The sequence below is a fragment of the Bufo bufo genome, chromosome 4 (genome assembly GCF_905171765.1).
Source record: "Bufo bufo chromosome 4, aBufBuf1.1, whole genome shotgun sequence".
Classification (NCBI taxonomy): domain Eukaryota; kingdom Metazoa; phylum Chordata; class Amphibia; order Anura; family Bufonidae; genus Bufo; species Bufo bufo.
The window spans coordinates 395,041,063-395,061,125 of NC_053392.1; the positions used below are offsets into that span (position 1 = coordinate 395,041,063).

Genomic DNA, 20,063 nt, shown 5'->3' on the forward strand with positions numbered 1-20,063 from the left:
ATGTTTCAGTAGCTATGTGACTATGCTATTCCTGGAAAATTCACACTTGTGCTGCTAATTTTTAAAATGATGTGAATCAAGGTGCATGGAAAGTGTTATTTTCCAAGATTTTTTTCTTTTAAACTCAAGCTGACATATTACAACTTAAAGTGAGCTTTCACTAGTTTAGGGTACTTTCACACTAGCGTTATTCTTTTCCGGTATTGAAATCTGGTAAAGGGTCTCAATACCGGGGAAAAAAAACATCAGTTTTGTCCTAATGCATTCTGAATGGAAAGCAATCCGTTCAGTATGCATCAGGATGTCTTCCGTTCTGTCCCTTGTACAGCATTTGCTGTGGTATTTTTTCCAGACAAAATCCCGAAACACTACCGCACTTTCTGGATCCGGCATTAATTTCCATAGAGATGTATTAATGCCGGATCCGGTACCAAGTGTTCTGGAAATTGCTGCGTTGCCGGATCACGTTTTCCGCTCTGCGCATGCGTTGGGACATAGGAGGAGCTATTTTTGCTTTTGATCTTTGAAAAAACATAAATACCGGATCCGTTATTCCGGATGATACCGGATGAAACGGATTCTGTATATCACCGGATCCATCTAACGGATACGGAAAAAACTTATTTCCGTTTACATACGGTTTGCCAGATCCGGCAGGCAGTTCCGTTGCCGAAACTGCCTGCCGGATCCAAACAATGCTAGTGTGAAAGTACCCTTAGACACCCGCCCACCAAAGAGGTAAAAACACTAGATAGGGAATGAGAATAACAGTGTAAAGATACCTATTTTGCCTATTATACTGCTGACATAAGTGAAAAATTTGAATTGCTCATGCACCTAGATGCAAGTGTACGATGGGCAGGAGAGTGTCAAGGCTAAACCACTCCCTTTCGCTCTTGAGTGCTGGCACCAGTGGTCTCTTGCATCATAACGTGCTACCTGTGGAGCCTTTGAGCTCTATCAACTACAGTGAATTAGTAAATACTAAATCATTTGCCATTATTACCGGGCAAAAACATTACAAAGTGAATGGCAAAAAATACTTTTTGTAAACCAATTTTATCTGTTAAAATTTGCATCTCTTTTTTTCCAGAAAGCAAAATAACTTTGTCTGCTCTTGTATACCAGTTATTTCTTTAGGGTATCTGATCTGTAAGTGTATGACAATAACTAGACATTTGTGTTATGGTTTCTCATTGATTAGCTAATATTTTATTTAAATGCCTTTTTTTTTTACTTTAGAATTTTTACTTAACATGCTATGTTAAAGTTAGAGTACTGTTGCCTGAAAATATTTGGAAAAATCTGGTACTGGGATTCTGATTTTTTATTAAATGTTTTTCAGGTTGTGCATCTATGCTGTCATTGACAAGAACTGCATGTTAGTCGCACAGATCTCCCTGGATTATCCTTATCTTGCTGGACATCAAATCATTTCAGGCCACATTTATGAAGGTTTTAGTCATGCATGAATCTTTGGATTAATACATATACACTGCTTCATGGGAATACTTGGTGACTTGAGACACACATTGGTGACTTGGTGAAAAGAAAAATGGAAGTGACTCTGATTTAAAAAGTAAAGTAAGTCACACTCCATGTGTCTGTATAGCATTAAAGTGAGCTAGCACTGAAGACCAGCTTAATAAAAATGGACTCTGGAGACACCATATTAGATCAAGAATCTACCTCAAGGTGTGGAGAATCCGAAAAAGTATCAAGCAGATGGAGACAAGAACATCCAGCTGTTGTTACAATGAGCACTTATGACAGTCACGCAGGAGAAAGACAGGCTAACCCTGAACTGATTGCAAACCCAACATCAGGACGACATTACAGTTCATTAAAAGTTGGATCACAAAATGAGAGTAGCCAGCAGATGCCAGGAAAGCAATATGGACAGAAGCGTTCTGGCTCCTATACTCACCGGCATTCACTTTCTTTTCCCCAGCATACTCTGCACCAGCACAGGTTAGTACACAGTGGGAAGCCTCATCAGAGCCTTGAAGGACATGCTTATCCATATCACAGTCACCTGCCTGTTGCTTCAGAAGACTTATTCCTTCGTATTCAAGGACAAGGTGTAGACTTCTCCAGAAAGAAATTTTCACTTGCTTCGTCATATAGCCAGTATTCACAGAAGTCTATTGATCAGCCAGAAGACACCCACAAAAAGGAGCAAAAGCCCAAAAAACCCGGCAAATATATTTGTCCGTATTGTACACGGGCTTGTGCCAAACCAAGTGTGCTGAAAAAACATATAAGATCTCACACAGGAGAGCGTCCTTATCCATGTGTACCCTGTGGTTTTTCATTCAAAACAAAAAGCAACTTGTATAAGCACAGGAAGTCACATGCACATGCCATTAAAGCTGGATTAGTTCCTTTTACAGACTCTGCTGTGTCCAAATTAGACCTTGAGGCTTCTTGCATTGATGTAGAAAATGAAATACATTCTGATGGGGAACAAAGTACAGACACTGATGAAGAGACATTGTTGCTAGTTGAAGATTCAGAAAAATTAAGCCCCATTTCACAAATTCCATTGGATGTGAGTGTTAGAGGCGGCGAACTTATAGATCCAGGTTTCCATACTTCAGACGATTCATTAGGAGGCCCAATGAAAGTGCCAATACTGATAATCCCCAGAAGTGGCATCCACTTACCTAGTGAGAGCTCACATTTTGTGACATCTGAGTTAATGCACAACCCCTCATTAAGTGGTAAAAATGATGAACTACATACTGCTAGGCAAAAACTTGCACTAAAGCTTACAGAAAAGAAAGGGCATGACTCTGAGAAGTCCTTAAATCTCCTGAGCCCACATAGTAAAGGAAGCACAGACTCTGGTTATTTTTCACGTTCAGAAAGTGCAGAGCAGAATATAAGTCCTCCAAATACAAATGCAACCTCTTATGAAGAAATAATCTTTGGTAAATACTGTAGACTGAGCCCTAGATCTTCACTTCAAAGTCAAGAAGCCAGTGTATCGATTGTTAACCCCAGCCTGATTGAGGAGCATATCTCACAGTTTATGAAAAAAAGGGAAGGGTTTCTAGACCACAGCAAATTAAGTCTGACATCAAGATTATCTGGAATTCCTACTTCTGAATTGCAAAAAACACACCTCATTGGAGAATCTCCTGAAAGTGAACCAAAGATATACTCAGAAATTCCGCAGGGCCAAACAGCAGTATTTTTAGAGCCTTCAGGAGAAACATCAACACTTATAAGAAGCAATTCAATGCCAACATCTTCTGGTACAAATTTAAGTATACCTACTTCTATTAGAGGAAGTCACTCATTTGATGAACGTATGACAGGATCTGATGATGTGTTTTATCCAGGTACTACAGGTATTCCTCATCAAAGACTCCTTAGGAGGCAAGGTGCTTTTGAGTTACCATTAGTCTTGGAGGGTCATTCTGAGTGTGATGCATATAACAGAATGTCAAAAAATGTGGCTGTTGCCTACTGCAGGAAAACAATGCATGAAAAACCTGTCTCATCAAAAGAAAAGATAATGGCTTCAGTATATGAATATGTCTCAGGGATTCAACCTAAAAGGTGGGATGATTATGAAGTTCAAAAATACAGAGATGTACAGTATATAGGTGGAATGAAACCAGGGGAGTATTTTGTAGATGTTACTGCACCTTCTCCTCCTCGGTTTGGAACAACAATTGAAAACAGAAAGCGTAGAAAAGAAAAGAGTGTTGGAGATGAGGAAGATATTGCTATGCCTAGCAGTTCAGCAAGCAGCCCTGTGATTTTGGATTTTGATACTAAATCCTCAAGTCAAGAACCAGCCAGGACTGGATATTCCATTTCAGGGCAAGAATATGTTTACAGTGGGTCACAAGACCGTTTTGACATTTGTCGACAACATCAGCAAATTGCAAGTCCTGTACCTGTATTAGATGAATCATCTTCAGACACAGATAAGGTAACAGATATAATCAATAGAAAACCTCCTGGTAATGTAATATCAGTAATACAACACACTAACTCTTTGAGTAGGCCTAACTCTTTTGAAAGATCTGAATCAACAGAACTTCTTGCTAACCAGCCAGATAAAGCATGCTCTCCCTCTGAGATTTGTGACAGTGGAAACACAATGTCTTCTATGAGTCCAGACTGGACTCAGACACCAGACCTTTGTGAATCTACAGGAAGGCCATCACCATCTCAACAGCAGCAACAATCTACATATCACATGCCTCCTAAACTGGTGCGTCAACACAATATTACAGTACCCGAGATTCGAGTTACTGAGGAACCAGACAAACCTGAGAAGGAACCAGAAATTCCTGTCAAAGAGCCGGAAAAAACACAAGAAGAATTTCAGTGGCCCCAAAGAAGTGAAACACTGTCTCAACTACCTGCAGAGAAATTGCCTCCAAAGAAGAAACGACTTCGCTTGGCTGACATGGAAAATTCATCAGGGGAATCCAGCTTTGAGTCAACAGGAACAAGTTTGTCACGCAGTCCAAGTCAGGAGAGTAACCTATCTCACAGTTCTAGCTTTTCAATGTCTTTTGACAGAGAGGAAATAATAAAATCTACAGTTCCAGCCAAACAGGATGAAATTGGTAGGCCACCTGAATTTTTAACAGTTCCTCCAGGAGCTTACTCACTTTCTGTACCCAGCCACCACCATCAAAAAGAAATGAGACGGTCCTCTTCTGAACAGATACCATGTCTCAGTTTAAGTGAGATTCCTGAAATAAGGAGCAAATCTTTTGATTATGGAAACCTAACACATGCATCTGTCCCTGGTGCTATCACTACAACTTTGTCTCCAGCCCGTGAACGGAAAAAGTGCTTTCTTATCCGTCAAGTTTCTTTCAGTGGGTTCCCTGAAAATTCGCAGTCAGAGCAAGAACAACTTGGGAACCAAGAACAGCCTGATCCAGCATATGCAAGTCGCAGGTCTTCACAGGTTTCCTGGCAGCGTTCATCATCATCTTCTTTATCAGGTTCCATAAATCTTCCTGATGAATCTTTAAATCTAGCCATTGGTACATCTGCCCAACCTACCAGTACCTCATCACATTATTCACAGCAGTCCATTACAAGCCATGATGTGTTAAGAAATCCCCTAGGGCCACCATCTTCTTATATCGCCAAAAGACATTTGCCAGAACAACAGCATTTATTTCCACTTCCTGAAAAAATGTTATATCCGCCAGTTCACAATACATTTCAGTTACCTTACACTTCTGTTTGCATGGCTCAAATGCCAACTCATCCTCCTCTTTTGTGGCCACCCTGTATAGATCCTTTGCAAAGACATTTCCAGCATCATTTACAAACTTTACAAAACACATATTTCAAGCCTCCTCCACAGTCAGAGCTGCCATCCTCCTATTACCTTGATACTGCTCAAGATCCTATAGTATGCAAGTCTCTTAATTATTTGCATAGCATGGAAAAAGGCTACCAACCATATTTAGAGTCATCATTGTCATCCTCTAAGAAATCTAAACACCTTTCAAAACTACAGAGAGATCACAGTGGAGGTTCAAGTGATTCTTCTACTGATCAGCAGCTTTCTGTGTCTCCAAGTGTTGGCTCACTTCAGCCTATATCTGGGCCTATTGTTCCAGTTAGAATTCAAACACATGTGCCATCATATGGTAGTGTCATGTACACAAGCATTTCACAAATTCTTGTAACTCACTCTCAAACAAATAGTCCATCCATAGTAATCTGCTGCAAAGTGGATGGAAGTACCTCACAAAGGGTAATGGCAACAAGCGCATCCATGAAAGGTTTGGGATTCAACATAGCCCAAATGCTAGCACCTTGTGGAGAACTGGAACAGTATCCTTTATGGAAAGTGCCACAGACATTGCCATTAGGCTTAGAATCTGAAATCCCATTATGTTTGGTGTCTAGTTCTGACAGTGCATCTTCATTTGGAGGTGGCAAACGCATGCTTTCTCCTGCAAGTAGTCTAGAACTCTTCATGGAAACTAAACAGCAAAAAAGAGTGAAAGACGAAAAGATGTACGGACAAATTGTTAAAGAACTTAGTGCAGTAGAATTGACTAATTCTGACATTAAAAAAAATTTATCACGAACCTCGAAACCTCAGTTAGTAAGACAAGGACGCACGTTAGAGCAAAAAGAGAGTCTTTCTTCAACCACCCAGACATCTTCATCCTCACTATCAAATTCACCACTAAGTACATCATCTTATGTTGAGAAAACATTACCTGAATCAAAGTCCTTTGATGTTCCAGAAGGTCGCATGTCACCTGATGAAATTTTTGATGAAGACACTTCTTCTGATATGAGTTTAAGTCCAGAGAGGACATCAAGTGAAATTCTTGAGGATGAACCACTCAAAAGCAAAAAACGTTCTGTAGGAATATTGATGCAGATGTCTCAAAGTTCTTGCTCAACAGAGGAAGTGCAGCAAGTCCTTCAATTTCCAAGCCTGAGGACTACTACTACTGTCAGCTGGTGTTTCCTTAACTATGCCAAACCCAGTCATGCAGAACAGGATTCACTAAAGTCATCCGTTTATGCTGCCTGGTGTATTAGCTCTTGCAATCCTAACCCTTCAGGCCTTAGTACAAGAACATCATTAGCACTTCTGAGGTCTAAGCAGAAGAATACGGGTGAAATTTACACCATGGCTGCTATGCACAGATCTGGAGCTGGAAAACTAACTTCTTCAAATGTATGGAAACTGCAGTTTGCACAGGTGAGTAAGGAGTTGTAATACAGTATATAGGTAAATTACCTATGAACATATAATTTAGAATATGACATACCATTGACAAACAATTTCAATAATAAAATGCATTTTAGGCTCATGTTCACATTACTCCTGATGGAGAAAAATGCTGTCCTATTGGCATACGTTCAGGCAATATAACACAGCATACCTAACTTTACTGTATTGAAAACCAAATGCATTCCCATATGCCTCAGGAAACCTTTCTGAGATATAGTATATGCAGAACATGTATAACAAACAGAGCCTTATTTTGACGATTATGCTCCATAAGCAAGTAGTATATTATTTTAGTAATATTTATCTCTGTTCTGATTCACTGATAATGGATGCAAATGCCCAGTCCAAAAACAATTAACTAGCAGATGCTTTAGACCTCGTTCACACAGCAGTATTATGGTCAGTATTTTACAGAAGTATTTATATGTGGAACAAACTGGAAAATCTTAAATGGAAAGATTAGCATCTACTGTATACCAGTGATGGCTAACCTCAGACACTCCAGTTGTGGTGAAACTACGACTCCCAGTATGGTCCATTAATTTCTGTGGAGTTCTGAAAACAGCCAAGCAAGTGCACAACTTGGGAGTCGTAGTTTTACCACAGCTGGAGGGCCAGAGGTTAGCCATCACAGATCTATACAGTGTTTTACTCTTAGTTTTGGATTGCAAATGCAAAATATTACCGTGTGAATGAGGCTGTGTGAAAGATTATACCACAGGAAACACTTTTAACCCCTTCGCTACTAGCGCCGTACATGTACAGCGTTAGAGCAATAGGCAAACATGGCGTCGCTCACACGTGAGCACCTGCGGATAATTACCGCAACTGACCATAATGCCGATCGCGGTAATTAAAGGCTTTAGATGCCGTGATCATGGCATCTAAATGCGCAAAAACCGGAAGCACTTACTTCCGGAAGCGTTACCGGCGTCCCCTGCGGCCAATGGGGTCGCCGGTAATTGATTTGAATGTGCAATTCTTATTTTGGCCACGAGATGGCAGGCCAACATAAGAAATTAGCAATTCTCAATAATAAGTGCAGTTTAAAAATACATGATTGTTCAAAATGAGAAATTAAAACAGATTTTGTAGGCTCATATATGAGCTTCAAAATCATCACAAAAAAATTAAAAAACAGTAAAAAAAAATAACACAAAATATAAACATCATAGGTATCACTGCAACCGAAAACACCTGTACTATTAAAATATAAAAATATTTTTCCAATATGGCAAATGGCGTAACAGAAAAAAGGGTCAAAATGGCCAATTTGCCATTTTTTTTTGCTTCTCTTACCCAAAAAAATGTAATAAAATATGATCAAAAAGTCACACACTCCAAAATGGTATAAAAACTACAGATTGTCCTGCAAAAAAATAGCTGCCACACAGCTCAGTAGATATAACTATAAAAAAGTTATGATGGTCAGAATATGGTGATTGAAAAAAAATATATAAAAATTGTAATGTTTACATTTATTTTTACACTATTTAGACATAAAAAAAAACTATATATATATGGGGTATCATTGTAATCTAACTGACCCAAAGAATGAAGGGCTTGGGTCAGTTTTGCCGCAAACGGAATGCCGTGCGAGCAAAACCCATAAAACGGTGGAGGAATTGCGTTTATTCTGCAATTCCACCCCATTTGGAATTTTTTTACCTACGACATTGTATGCCATAATTAATGGTAGCATTAGAAAGTAAAATTGTCCTGCAAAAAATAAGCCTTACAGCTATGAGAACGGAAATATAAAAAAGCTATGGAAGAAAAATGAAAACGCAAAAACGAAAAGATCCTCCGGTATCCTAAGGGTTAAAGCTGGCTTTTCACATAGGATTTAGGTTAGGTTTTTGTCATAACCCAAATTCGGATTTTAAACCAGTCATGCTCCACAGCTTACCTTGAATCGGCTGTGCTGTTCTATATTGTAATCCGTCCAGTAGTTTTGCAGAAAAACGACTTTTATAATTATGCAAATTAACCCTGAAGGTGCCCAGAGGGGCGTTATGTTCCCCTTTGTGTGCCCAGTAACACCCCTCTTACAGTGCCCAAAACGCCTTCCTCCAGAATCCCTAACCGCCCACAGCGTCTCATCCCTCTCCTCCCCCTCCATGACGGCCAAGCGAAGTCTCGCGCAGACGCAGTACCCACTGAGGGCTGCGCCAGTGCGATTTGCTGGAAACTGAGGGAAGAGCGAGCATCGGACGTCACTGGGCTCGGCGCTGCTGTATAGAAATACTTACTACATGACAAACTACTATGAAAAAATACTATGACAAACTACTGACGGTTGTGAGTTCAAATCCCGGCAGAAACTTTTCAGAAATAGTGGCTAAATTGGATTTAAATACACTGACTCGAGCATGCTCGCTCAAAACAAACTATAATTTATAGAGTAACTAAACTTTTGTTCAACTATTTTTTGGAAAATGTCCCAAATGCCCTAAAATAATTCTTTTAATATAATCTATTCATTGATTTAGACGTTTACTAAAGAAATTTCCACCACGCTTTAAATTCACTAATCTCGCACATAGCTGAGTTGTCTCTGCATTGTATTAATGGGGCTGCAGTGAACGCTGTACGGACAGGAGCACACGTTGCTGCACCTGACTGTGCCAAATGAGGTTGGCTAAATGTTGGCATAGCGCATCAGTATCCTGTAACCATGTGCTATGCCAGGATTAGCTGAGCGGAGCGGTCTCCTGCCTGTGCCCACTTCACTAAACTAAAAGCTTACATGTAGGACTTATACACTCACCTAAAAAATTATTAGGAACACCATACTAATACGGTGTTGAACCCCCTTTTGCCTTCAGAACTGCCTTAATTCTACGTGGCATTGATTCAACAAGGTGCTGATAGCATTCTTTAGAAATGTTGGCCCATATTGATAGGATAGCATCTTGCAGTTTATGGAGATTTGAGGGATGCACATCCAGGGCACGAAGCTCCCGTTCCACCACATCCCAAAGATGCTCTATTGGGTTGAGATCTGGTGACTGTGGGGGCCATTTTAGTACAGTGAACTCATTGTCATGTTCAAGAAACCAATTTGAAATGATTCGAGCTTTGTGACATGGTGCATTATCCTGCTGGAAGTAGCCATCAGAGGATGGATACATGTTCTCATTCTGTTTACGCCAAATTCGGACTCTACCATTTGAATGTCTCAACAGAAATCGAGACTCATCAGACCAGGCAACATTTTTCCAGTCTTCAACAGTCCAATTTTGGTGAGCTCGTGCAAATCGTAGCCTCTTTTTCCTATTTGTAGTGGAGATGAGTGGTACCCGGTGGGGTCTTCTGCTGTTGTAGCCCATCTGCCTCAAGGTTGTGCGTGTTGTGGCTTCACAAATGCTTTGCTGCATACCTCGGTTGTAGCGAGTGGTTATTTCAGTCAACGTTGCTTTTCTATCAGCTTGAATCAATCGGCCCATTCTCCTCTGACCTCTAGCATCCACAAGGCATTTTTGCCCACAGGACTGCCGCATACTGGATGTTTTTCCCTTTTCACATCATTCTTTGTAAACCCTAGAAATGGTTGTGCATGAAAATCCCAGTAACTGAGAAGATTGTGAAATACTCAGACCGGCCCGTCTGGCACCAACAACCATGCCACGCTCAAAATTGCTTAAATCACCTTTCTTTCCCATTCTGACATTCAGTTTGGAGTTCAGGAGATTGTCTTGACCAGGACCACACCCCTAAATGCATTGAAGAAACTGCCATGTGATTGGTTGACTAGATAATTGCATTAATGAGATATAGAACAGGTGTTCCTAATAATTCTTTAGGTGAGTGTATATCAGACCACTTTCTGGTACAGGTAGAGCTACCTAAGGTTAGCTAAAGTAGAGCCAACACCAGAAATGGAGCCTACACAGAGAAGGTATACTGGAAAGAACTGCTCCTATTCTGTGTTTTTGATCCACACCTGGTTTTGGCTCACAATCTGACCAAATCAATGAAGTGTGAACTAGGCCTAAGGCAGCAAGTGCCCCTGTATTGTCAATCATCTCAGTGAATATAGCTTATGAGACATTACAGGCATTTCACTGAATATTGAGAGAGTTAAAGGAGATGCATATGTTTAGTTTAAAGCAAATACAGCAACTTTCCTGTTATTTATTTTTATGACTTAGATGAAACCTGAGCCATCCCTACTGGTTACCAGTAAACTTGAAAAGAAGACCGCTGGAAACAGCAAAGAAAGGACAAAGGGAGAAAGTCATGGAGAGAAAGATATTTCAGCTAAACAAACAGAACCTATGAGGATTAAAATATTTGAAGGAGGGTAAGATAACAAACATTCATTTACTTACAAATAAAAGCAAAATTTTTGTGATGTAAAAAAAATGAAAGGTCACTGGCATCTTCACAAGCTTTAAATGGGTTGTGTCGCTTCAGGAAGTGGCATTTATCATGTAGAGAAAGTTAATACAAGCAACTTACTAGTGTATTGTTATTACCCATATTGCTTCCTTTGCTGGCTGGATTCATTTTTCCATCATATACACTGCTCGTTTCCATGGTTATGACTACCCTGTAGTCCATCAGCGGTGGCTGTGCTTGCACACTGTAGGAAAAAGTGCCGCCTCTCTGGTGGCCAGGACTGTGGGAGCCTGCATAGGCTGGTGCTTTTTTCTATAGTGTGTAAAGTCTATAGCACGGCCACCCGCTAATGGATTGCAGGGTGGTCGTAACCATGGAAACAAGCAGTGTATCATGTGATGGGAAAATGAATCAATCCAGCAAAGGAAGCAATATGGACACAATACATTAGAAAGTGCCTTGTATTAACTTTCTGTACTTGAAAAATTTGCGAAAGTGGCACGACCCCTTTAATTTTTGTAGACATCTAAACTGTGTAGGGCTGCAGCTATCGACTATTTTTTTAATAAAGTATTCTATCGATTAATCCAACAATTGATTGAATACTCTAATAACAGAAAACTAATGAAAATAACTTTTTTCTTTATAAAAACTCATCAGTCTCCTCAGTGCCATCAGCTGCCCCCTCAATGCCATCAGCTTCCCCCTCAGTGCCACCAGCTGCCTCCTCAGTGCCACCAGCTGCCTCCTCAGTGCCATCAGCTGCCCCCCAGTGCCATCAGCTGCCCCCCAGTGCCACTAGCTTCCCTCCAGTGCAACCAGCTGCCCCCCAAGTGCCATCAGCTTCCAGCCAGTGCCACCAGTCCCCCCCCCCATTGCCACCAGCTTCACCCCCAGTGCAGCCAGCTGCCCCTCAGTGCCAACAGCTTCCAGCCAGTGCCATCAGGCTCCCCCCTAGTGCCATCAGCTGCCCTCTCAGTACCTTCAGCTTCCCCCAACTGCCACCAGATTCCCCCCCCGTGCCATCAGCTTCCAGCCTGTGCCATCAAGCTCCCCCCTAGTGCGATCAGCTGCCTCCCAGTGCCATCAGCACCATCAGCTCTCCCCTAGTGCCACCAGCTTCCCCGCAGTGCCACCAGCTTCCCCCCCCCCCCCCCCCCAGTGCCACCAGCTGCCCCTCCTAGCAATGTCCCCAGTGCCATTAAAATAAAATACTTACCTCTCCTGTAGGGGTGCCGCTCCACAGCTCGTCCATCTTCTTCTCCGTGCGCTGCACTGTCGTCCTGCACTATGTCCTGATGATGTGTCAGGAGGAAAGTGCAGCGTGATGCGGGCCAGCGGGTGACCACGGAGAGGTGAGTAATAGCAAGTCCTTTGCTCCCACTCAGTGGTCACATGACACAAACGAATCCTCGATGCAAAAAATTAGCATCGAAGATTTTTGGTGTCGAATTACTCGATTCAATCAAGCAATCGTTTCAGCCCTAATTGTGGATAAAGACCTGTATTCCCATTACCATGAGGACTTGTATAACCTCTGTTGAGTGAATCATTGTTTGCTGTTTTGCGACCAACAGTTTTAAATCCAATGAAGACTATGTATATGTGCGAGGAAGAGGTCGTGGGAAGTACATATGTGAAGAATGTGGTATACGCTGTAAGAAACCAAGCATGCTGAAGAAGCATATCCGCACCCACACGGATGTACGTCCTTATGTTTGCAAATTGTGCAACTTTGCCTTTAAAACTAAAGGTAAATATAAGTCTTTTGTGTGAGCATTGTCTGATGCTGGTAGAGGTTACTGAATCAGCAAACTGTATGATTTAATAGAACAGACGCATATTCCTCGTACCTATCACGCATTCTCAATGTGTATGTGCTTTCATACACCATGACATCATGTACTGTTGCTGGTTATATGTTTTATGCTGGTTTAAAGGGGTTTTACCATTAAGACAACTTTTCATTTATCACAAGAACAGAGGACCCTGCTCCCCTATTTCCATGGAGCAGCGTAACGCATTAACACCACCACTCCATTCAGCTCTATGGGACTGCCAGAGATAGCTGAGCGCTTGTACTTCTATCTCCAGCAGTCCCATAGAGTTGAATGGAGTAGTGGACATGCATGCATGTCTGCCTCTCTTGTTAAATGGGGAGCCCTAGTGGACAGACCCCCTGCTGATCAGACACTTGTCCCGTATACTGTGGTTAGGGGATAAGTCTTAATGGGGAAAACCCCTTCAAGCTGTATGCCTTTTGAAGACTTTGTTGTGATTTGTAGGAGAAATGTAATGACATACATTTGAATAGTCTTCACACCCTTTCACTTATTTCATGCTTTATGTTGTGGCCTTGTGCTAAAAAAAAATTTTAAAAAATAAAACACGTTTTCCACCATCATTCTGCAGTCAATCAACCATTATGAGAAAGCCAAAACAGAATTTTAGAAGTGTTTGCAAATTTATTAAAAAGGAAAAACAAAAATTTGGCATGGACATAAGTATTCAGACCCTTTGTCATGACACTTGAAATTTAGCTCTGGGGCCTCCCATCTCTTCTTCTTTAAGATGTTATTACACCTTGATTGGAGTCCACTTATGGTAAATTCAGTTGATTGGACATGATTTGGAAAGATACACACCTGTCTATATAAGGTCTCATAAATGACAATGTATAATAGAGCAAAAATCGGGCTATAAGGAAGAAATATCTGTCTGTAGAGCCCAGATACATGATTTTGTGGTGGCACAGATCTGGAGAAAGTTACAAAAAAAGTCTGCTGCATTGAAAGCTCCCTAGTGCACAGTGGCCTCCATAATTCTAGAATGGCAAAAGTTTGGAAAAGCCAGGACCCTTCCTAGAGCTGACTACCCCATCAGTAATTGGGGGAAAATTGCCTTGGTAAGAGAGGTGACCAAGAACCCAAAGGTCACTCGGTTTGAGCTCCAAAGATCCTGTGTGCAGATGGAAAAAAACATCCAGAAGGGCAACCATCACTGCAGCATTCCACCTATCTGGGTTTTATGGCAGAATCCCCAGAAAGAAGCCCCTCTCAGTAAAAGACACATGAAAGCCAACTTGGGGTTGGCAAAAGAGCCCCTAAAGGACTTTAAACCAATATTTAAGCCCCTAAACCAATATTTAACTTTTGGCCTCAATTCTAAGTGTCATGTTTGGAGAAAACTAGACACTGACCAATGCCATCCCTACAATGAAGCATGGTGGTGGCAGCATCATGCTGTTGGGGTGTTTTTTAGTGACTGGGATAGGGATACTGGTCAGAGTTGAAGGAAAGCTGAATGGAACAAATCAATTCTTAATGAAAATCTGATCCAGAGTGCTGTGGACCTCACACTGGGCTGAAGGTTTAAAGGGGTTATCCAGGAAAAGATATTTATGACTTATCCTCAGGATAGGTCATCAGTATCAGATCTGCGGAGTTGCGACACCTGAGACTGCCACCGATCAGCTGTTAGAAGAGGCTTTGAGCGTCGCAGCCTAACTGTGCATTGGTCACATGGCCTGGTCACAAGTCAATTGGGCTGAGCTGTTCAATAATTGACCCCCAATGACTCTAAGCACACAGTCAAGACAACACAGGAGTGGCTTATGGACAACTGTGTGAATGGCCTTGAGTGGCCCAGCCAGAACCCTGACTTGAACCCAATCGAACATCTCTGGAGAGACCTGAAAATGGCTGTCCAATGACTGTTCCCATTCATCTGGACAGAGCTTGAGAGGACCCGCAGAGAATCCTGTGTATGGTGCACTGCTTGGTAAGCAATGAGAAGGGCACAGTGCTTACCGGAGCGCCGGTGGCTTCTGGAACGGCTGATCGCAGGGGTCCTGGGTGTTGGACCCCACCGATCAGATACTGATGACCTATCCTGAGGATAGGTCATCAGTTATAAAGTCCTGGAAAATCATTTTAAATGTAAATGCTGCTTGTGGTGACATCTACATTTTACCCAGGTCTAGGTGTGCAGTTCACAGCTCTCTCACAAACTGCTGCTGGCAGAAAACTATTGCGTACCATTGAACATACATCACTTTTATCAGTACATCTATGGTAAAGGTTTTCAAACCACCAATTGATTACAAAAATACCTCTAGACTTAACATATTTTTACTACTTATGGTCAGGGCTAGGACAACGTCGGCGTACGCAGAGAAACCTGCCCTGAACATACATAGTGGCTGAATTGTGCCGGAAGCCACGGGCGCGGGTACACCAGTGAGGGAAAAAGGGGGCATACCTGATGGAACCCTGAGAAAAAGGGTCGGGAGGGAGGGGCGTGAGACTCGGGCGCCCGGCTGAACGGAGGGGAGGTGACTAAATAGTCAGACGCCCCTCCCACAAATGCAGGCTGGTAACAGCCTTACAACTTATGGTCAGGGCTAGGACAACGTCGGCGTACGCAGAGAAACCTGCCCTGAACATAGTGGCTGAATTGTGCCGGAAGCCACGGGCGCGGGTACACCAGTGAGGGAAAAAGGGGACAAAAAACAACCGGTAGGTACAACACTTTTATTTACAAATTACAAAGCCAGAGAACGAAAGGCATGGGATATCTCCGTTTGGGGATTGGGTATGTACCTGGTAAAGCAGGAGGATCGCCACCGCCCCATAGACCGGATGACGTGGGCCGGCACCCGATGACGGGAAGCAGCGGAGGCTGCCCCTATACGGAATGAGTGCCCTGAGATTACCTTGGGGTCATAGCCTAAACCCTGGGCGAGAGCACGGATATAAGCGATGAATTGCGAGGTGCTGAGAGGCTTGCCTGCATGCGGCAAGAGTGGACTGTCGGGCAATGAACCTTGGATGAGTGCTGTCAGTTGATGCAGCACTTGAACTGGGCACCAATTGTTCAAGGTCGGGTAGAACTTGATTTCAGAGGGAGGACCCGTCTGATTGGTTTTGGTGGAGGGTAGAAGCAGAGTGTAATGGTCCTGGCCCCAGGACAGATGTTGCTTCAGAGGATGGTTTTTCCGATTTGGACCAGCCAGAACCTCTCCGGGCCGGAGGAACCCATAAAAAGCGAGATACATAGCCGCTTTCAGAATCAGGCTAGTGGAGGGCCCAAAAGGATTACCATCCAATGACGAGGAGAGATCCCTGAACAACTGGCCGGAGACTGGCTGCCTATGGCTCACGGATCCCTTCCCTTCCTTTTGAATGCCCCGAAGGGTGACTTTAATAGCTTGGATGGAAAAATAGGACCTGTGGCGAGGATTGGCCAGCATAGCGTGATGTTGAAGTCTGGCCAAATAAAGTCTGATGGTACCATACGACAGGGAGAGATGCGAATGACAATAGGCCAGGAAGGCCATGATGTAGGAGATCTCGGAGTGTTGACCCCTCGGATGATTCCTAGAGAATTTATCAAACGCCCTTAGACCAGCCTGATAGTTCCTCGCCGTATTACGTGACAAGGATTTGGCGACCAGGCCCTTGGCCTCCTCTAAGAGCGAACCTAACCCAGAGTGAGGGTGCTGAATTGAGGCACCGGCGTGCCTGACCGATCCGCGTCGGGCATTTCCTGAAAGAAAATTGCAAAGTTAGCACGGGAAAGCGCGTCCGCAGCCCTATTCTGCTCGCCTGAGATGTGTACGCAGCGCATGTGAAAATTATGGTGGAGGGATAACCACACTAATTTGCGTAATAACGCCATGATCCTGAGGGACTGGGCTCTGCCCTTGTTGACGATGTCCACCAAGGTCTGGCTATCCGTAACGAAAGTCACAGAAGAGTTAGACCAGAGGTGACCCCAGGCCTGAGCAGCCGCCACTATGGGATATAGTTCCAAAAGGGGGGAAGATTTTAGAGCTGCAGAGTCCGAGGCTAATTCTGGCGGCCATCCGGCAGCCAGCCAATGAGATCTCCAGTTAGCGAGAAAACTGCTCCACATGTCGAGATTTGCAATGGCCTGGCTGTCCAAATGGACGACAGAATCTTGTTCCGGGGCCGAGGGCAGGAGACATAGCAACCTGGAAAGGAAGGCCCTACCTTGAGGCATGATTCTGGTGGCGAAATTAAGCATCCCCAGCAAGGATTGGAGCTCCGTCCTGGTCAGCGAGTGAGACTGGACTGCCCGGGAGATGGCTGAGCGAATCCTGAGCAACTTCTCGCTGGGGAGGCTAGCTTCCATTCTAACGGTATCAAGAATGATGCCCAGGAAGGTGACTGTAGTGGCCGGACCCTCAGTCTTGGCCGTGGCCACGGGAACCTGGAGTCGGGAAAAAATGTCCAGAAGTGAATGGGGAATGGAAGGGACCTGACTGGGCCTTTCAATGAGGAGAAAATCGTCCAGATAGTGAACGACCATGGATAAGCCACCGTGATGGTTGAGAATCCAATGAAAGGCTTTAGCAAGCTGTTCAAAAAGCCAGGGGCTGCTCTTGGAGCCAAAAGTAAGCCGGTTGGCAAAATAAAATTTACCTGCCCACTGGATGCCGTAGTACTTCCAAAGCTGCGGGTGTATTGGAAGCAGCTTAAAGGCATCGGCAATATCTACCTTGGCCAACCAAGCCCCGACACCTGCTTGAAGAATGTACTGGATGGCCTCGTCAACTGAGGAATATTGCATGGAATATTCCTCAGACGGAATGAGTGAATTAAGACTGGAGATGGAGGACATATGAGGCGCGGAGAGATCATAAATGAGACGTTTTTATTTGAAGATGACTTCGTGACCAGACCGATAGGGTTGATGCGCCACGACCGGAATGGAATCTGAAGGAAAGGACCAATGACGAACCCTTTGTCGACCTCTGCCTGAATGAGAGTGGACACCGCCTCAGGGTCACTGGAGGCGGATAGCAGATTGGGGCCCAACCAGCAGCCCTGAGGGGGCGTGATAATGCCGGTGTGAAACCCGTCTCTGCACCCATCCAATAAGAAGGCGACAAAGGAACGATCAGGGTGGTCCTGCAGGAGTGCAGCCAGTAACTCCAAGTTGAGGTCGGCTAGTCAGGAGTCCCTGGCTGACTTCCTGGGACAGGAGGAACGAGGGTGGGCCCGAAAACAAAGGGAGCAGATGTGCAGTGCCCGGCACGCATTGAAAGCACAGCCCTTAGCATTAAAATTATTGCACACCTGGCTACTGCCAAGGTACACAATGGGCCTACCCAGTTTATCTAAAGATGAGGAAGACCTGGAGGACCCGGACGGACCTGGAGTGGGCGCCGACTGAGGATCTTGCACCGGATTAGGGCACCATTCCGTGGAATGAAAGATGGACTGGCAGATGGCACACAGGGGAGCCTTCAGACCTGCGAAGTGCCGGCAGAATAACTCCATGTCCAAGTCTGCCCAGTTGGACATGAACTGGAATTGATTTAGGGCTGCGGCGGCTTTGGCAGAAAACGAACGATGATAATCGTAAAATGCTGAGCCGCCGTACTTGTGCCCCAAATCCGCAATCCGGTACAAGTAAGTGTCTAATTCCTCCCTACGATTGGGATGGGCGGAGCATATTACATCCCTGTAGAGACTGAAGGCCAGGACAAACTCGGAAACCGACAGCTTCCTATTTAACCGAGCATCCTTGGCCTTCAAGACCACGGAAACCTCTCCGCAATTAATCACCCGGTTTTCGGAGATATCCTGGGAGGCAATCAAAATGGATGCTAAATTAACGTCCTTGCCTGCCAGGATATCCTTCTTAATATGCTCCGGAACGAAGTGGGAAGGAGCAATTTGGGGGGTGGCAGAAGGCCTACCTGCAACGTCCGGAGGAATGGCAGAAATGACTGCCGAACCTGGAGATTGCGGTGAGGCTGCTGGCCTGGATTCTAAAACCGCGACCCTGTTCTGAATGTCCGTGACTGAGCTAACAAGTCCGGTGATGGATGACTGGATCTGGGCTAGAGCCAGCCGGATGGAGTCGCTGTTGGACTGCTCAGCTGACGGACCCGGAGTGGTCATCAGGAGCCGGTATAATTCGGCCTTGCGGGCCGTCGTGGGATGCCGAATCCCCCTGCGATTGAGTTCGGCGATTAACTTCGGCACGGTCCAACTCCTCAGAGATGTGTTGCTAAGATGCCCCGAGACGGATGATCCTGGCATGGAGAGATTGTCCTCCATATCGGACATGTGAGACATGACGACCTGGGAAAAAAGGGAACTTATGTCTACCGGAAAACGAAAAAAGAAGCACAGACGGAAGCGGTGGTAGCGGCCGAAAGAAGGTGAGAGACTGAATCGTGTGAAAAGTGACCAACGAAAAACCTACCTGACGGGAATGTGAACGGTTTAGAATGATGATTTCCAAAAACCCCAAACGACTAAGTGGAAACTAATAAAAAGAACGGACTTGAGTATCAAACTGAGAGTTAACCCTACCCCAGTGACCGTCTCTGAGCCGACTTACCTGGAATTGCCTCGAGATTCCTAGATGAAACGAAGGAGAGGAAGGAAAAATAACAACTGCCCAATCTAAAGGAAGGAACAATCGACATAGATGTAAAAACCTAAGAAAATGCAGCCGAAAACCTGGGCGAACCAGGAACATTGACAACCTGGGCGATCCAGGAACATTGACAACCTGGGTGATCCAGGAACACTGACAACCTGGGCGATCCAGGAACACTGACAACCTGGGCGATCCAGGAACATTGACAACCTGGGCGATCCAGGAACATTGACAACCTGGGCGATCCAGGAACATTGACAACCTGGGCGATCCAGGAACACTGACAACCTGGGCGATCCAGGAACATTGACAACCTGGGCGATCCAGGAACATTGACAACCTGGGCGATCCAGGAACATTGACAACCTGGGCGATCCAGGAACATTGACAACCTGGGTGATCCAGGAACACTGACAACCTGGGCGATCCAGGAACACTGACAACCTGGGCGATCCAGGAACACTGACAACCTGGGCGATCCAGGAACACTGACAACCTGGGTGATCCAGGAACATTGACAACCTGGGTGATCCAGGAACACTGACAACCT

General features: G+C 44.3%; 1 protein-coding gene across 6 annotated transcripts in view; it reads left to right on the top strand.

Annotated features, from left to right (window-relative positions):
• Positions 1 to 20,063, top strand: part of HIVEP2 (HIVEP zinc finger 2) — a 216,231-nt gene that overhangs the window by 183,167 nt on the left and 13,001 nt on the right. For all 6 annotated transcript variants that reach the window (XM_040429257.1, XM_040429252.1, XM_040429253.1 and 3 more), the window contains 3 exons: positions 1,346 to 6,715; positions 10,903 to 11,054; positions 12,670 to 12,845. In XM_040429257.1, the coding sequence (XP_040285191.1) occupies positions 1,652 to 6,715; positions 10,903 to 11,054; positions 12,670 to 12,845 (5,392 nt within the window). In that variant the 5' untranslated portion in view covers positions 1,346 to 1,651. The remainder of the gene's footprint in view (positions 1 to 1,345; positions 6,716 to 10,902; positions 11,055 to 12,669; positions 12,846 to 20,063) is intronic.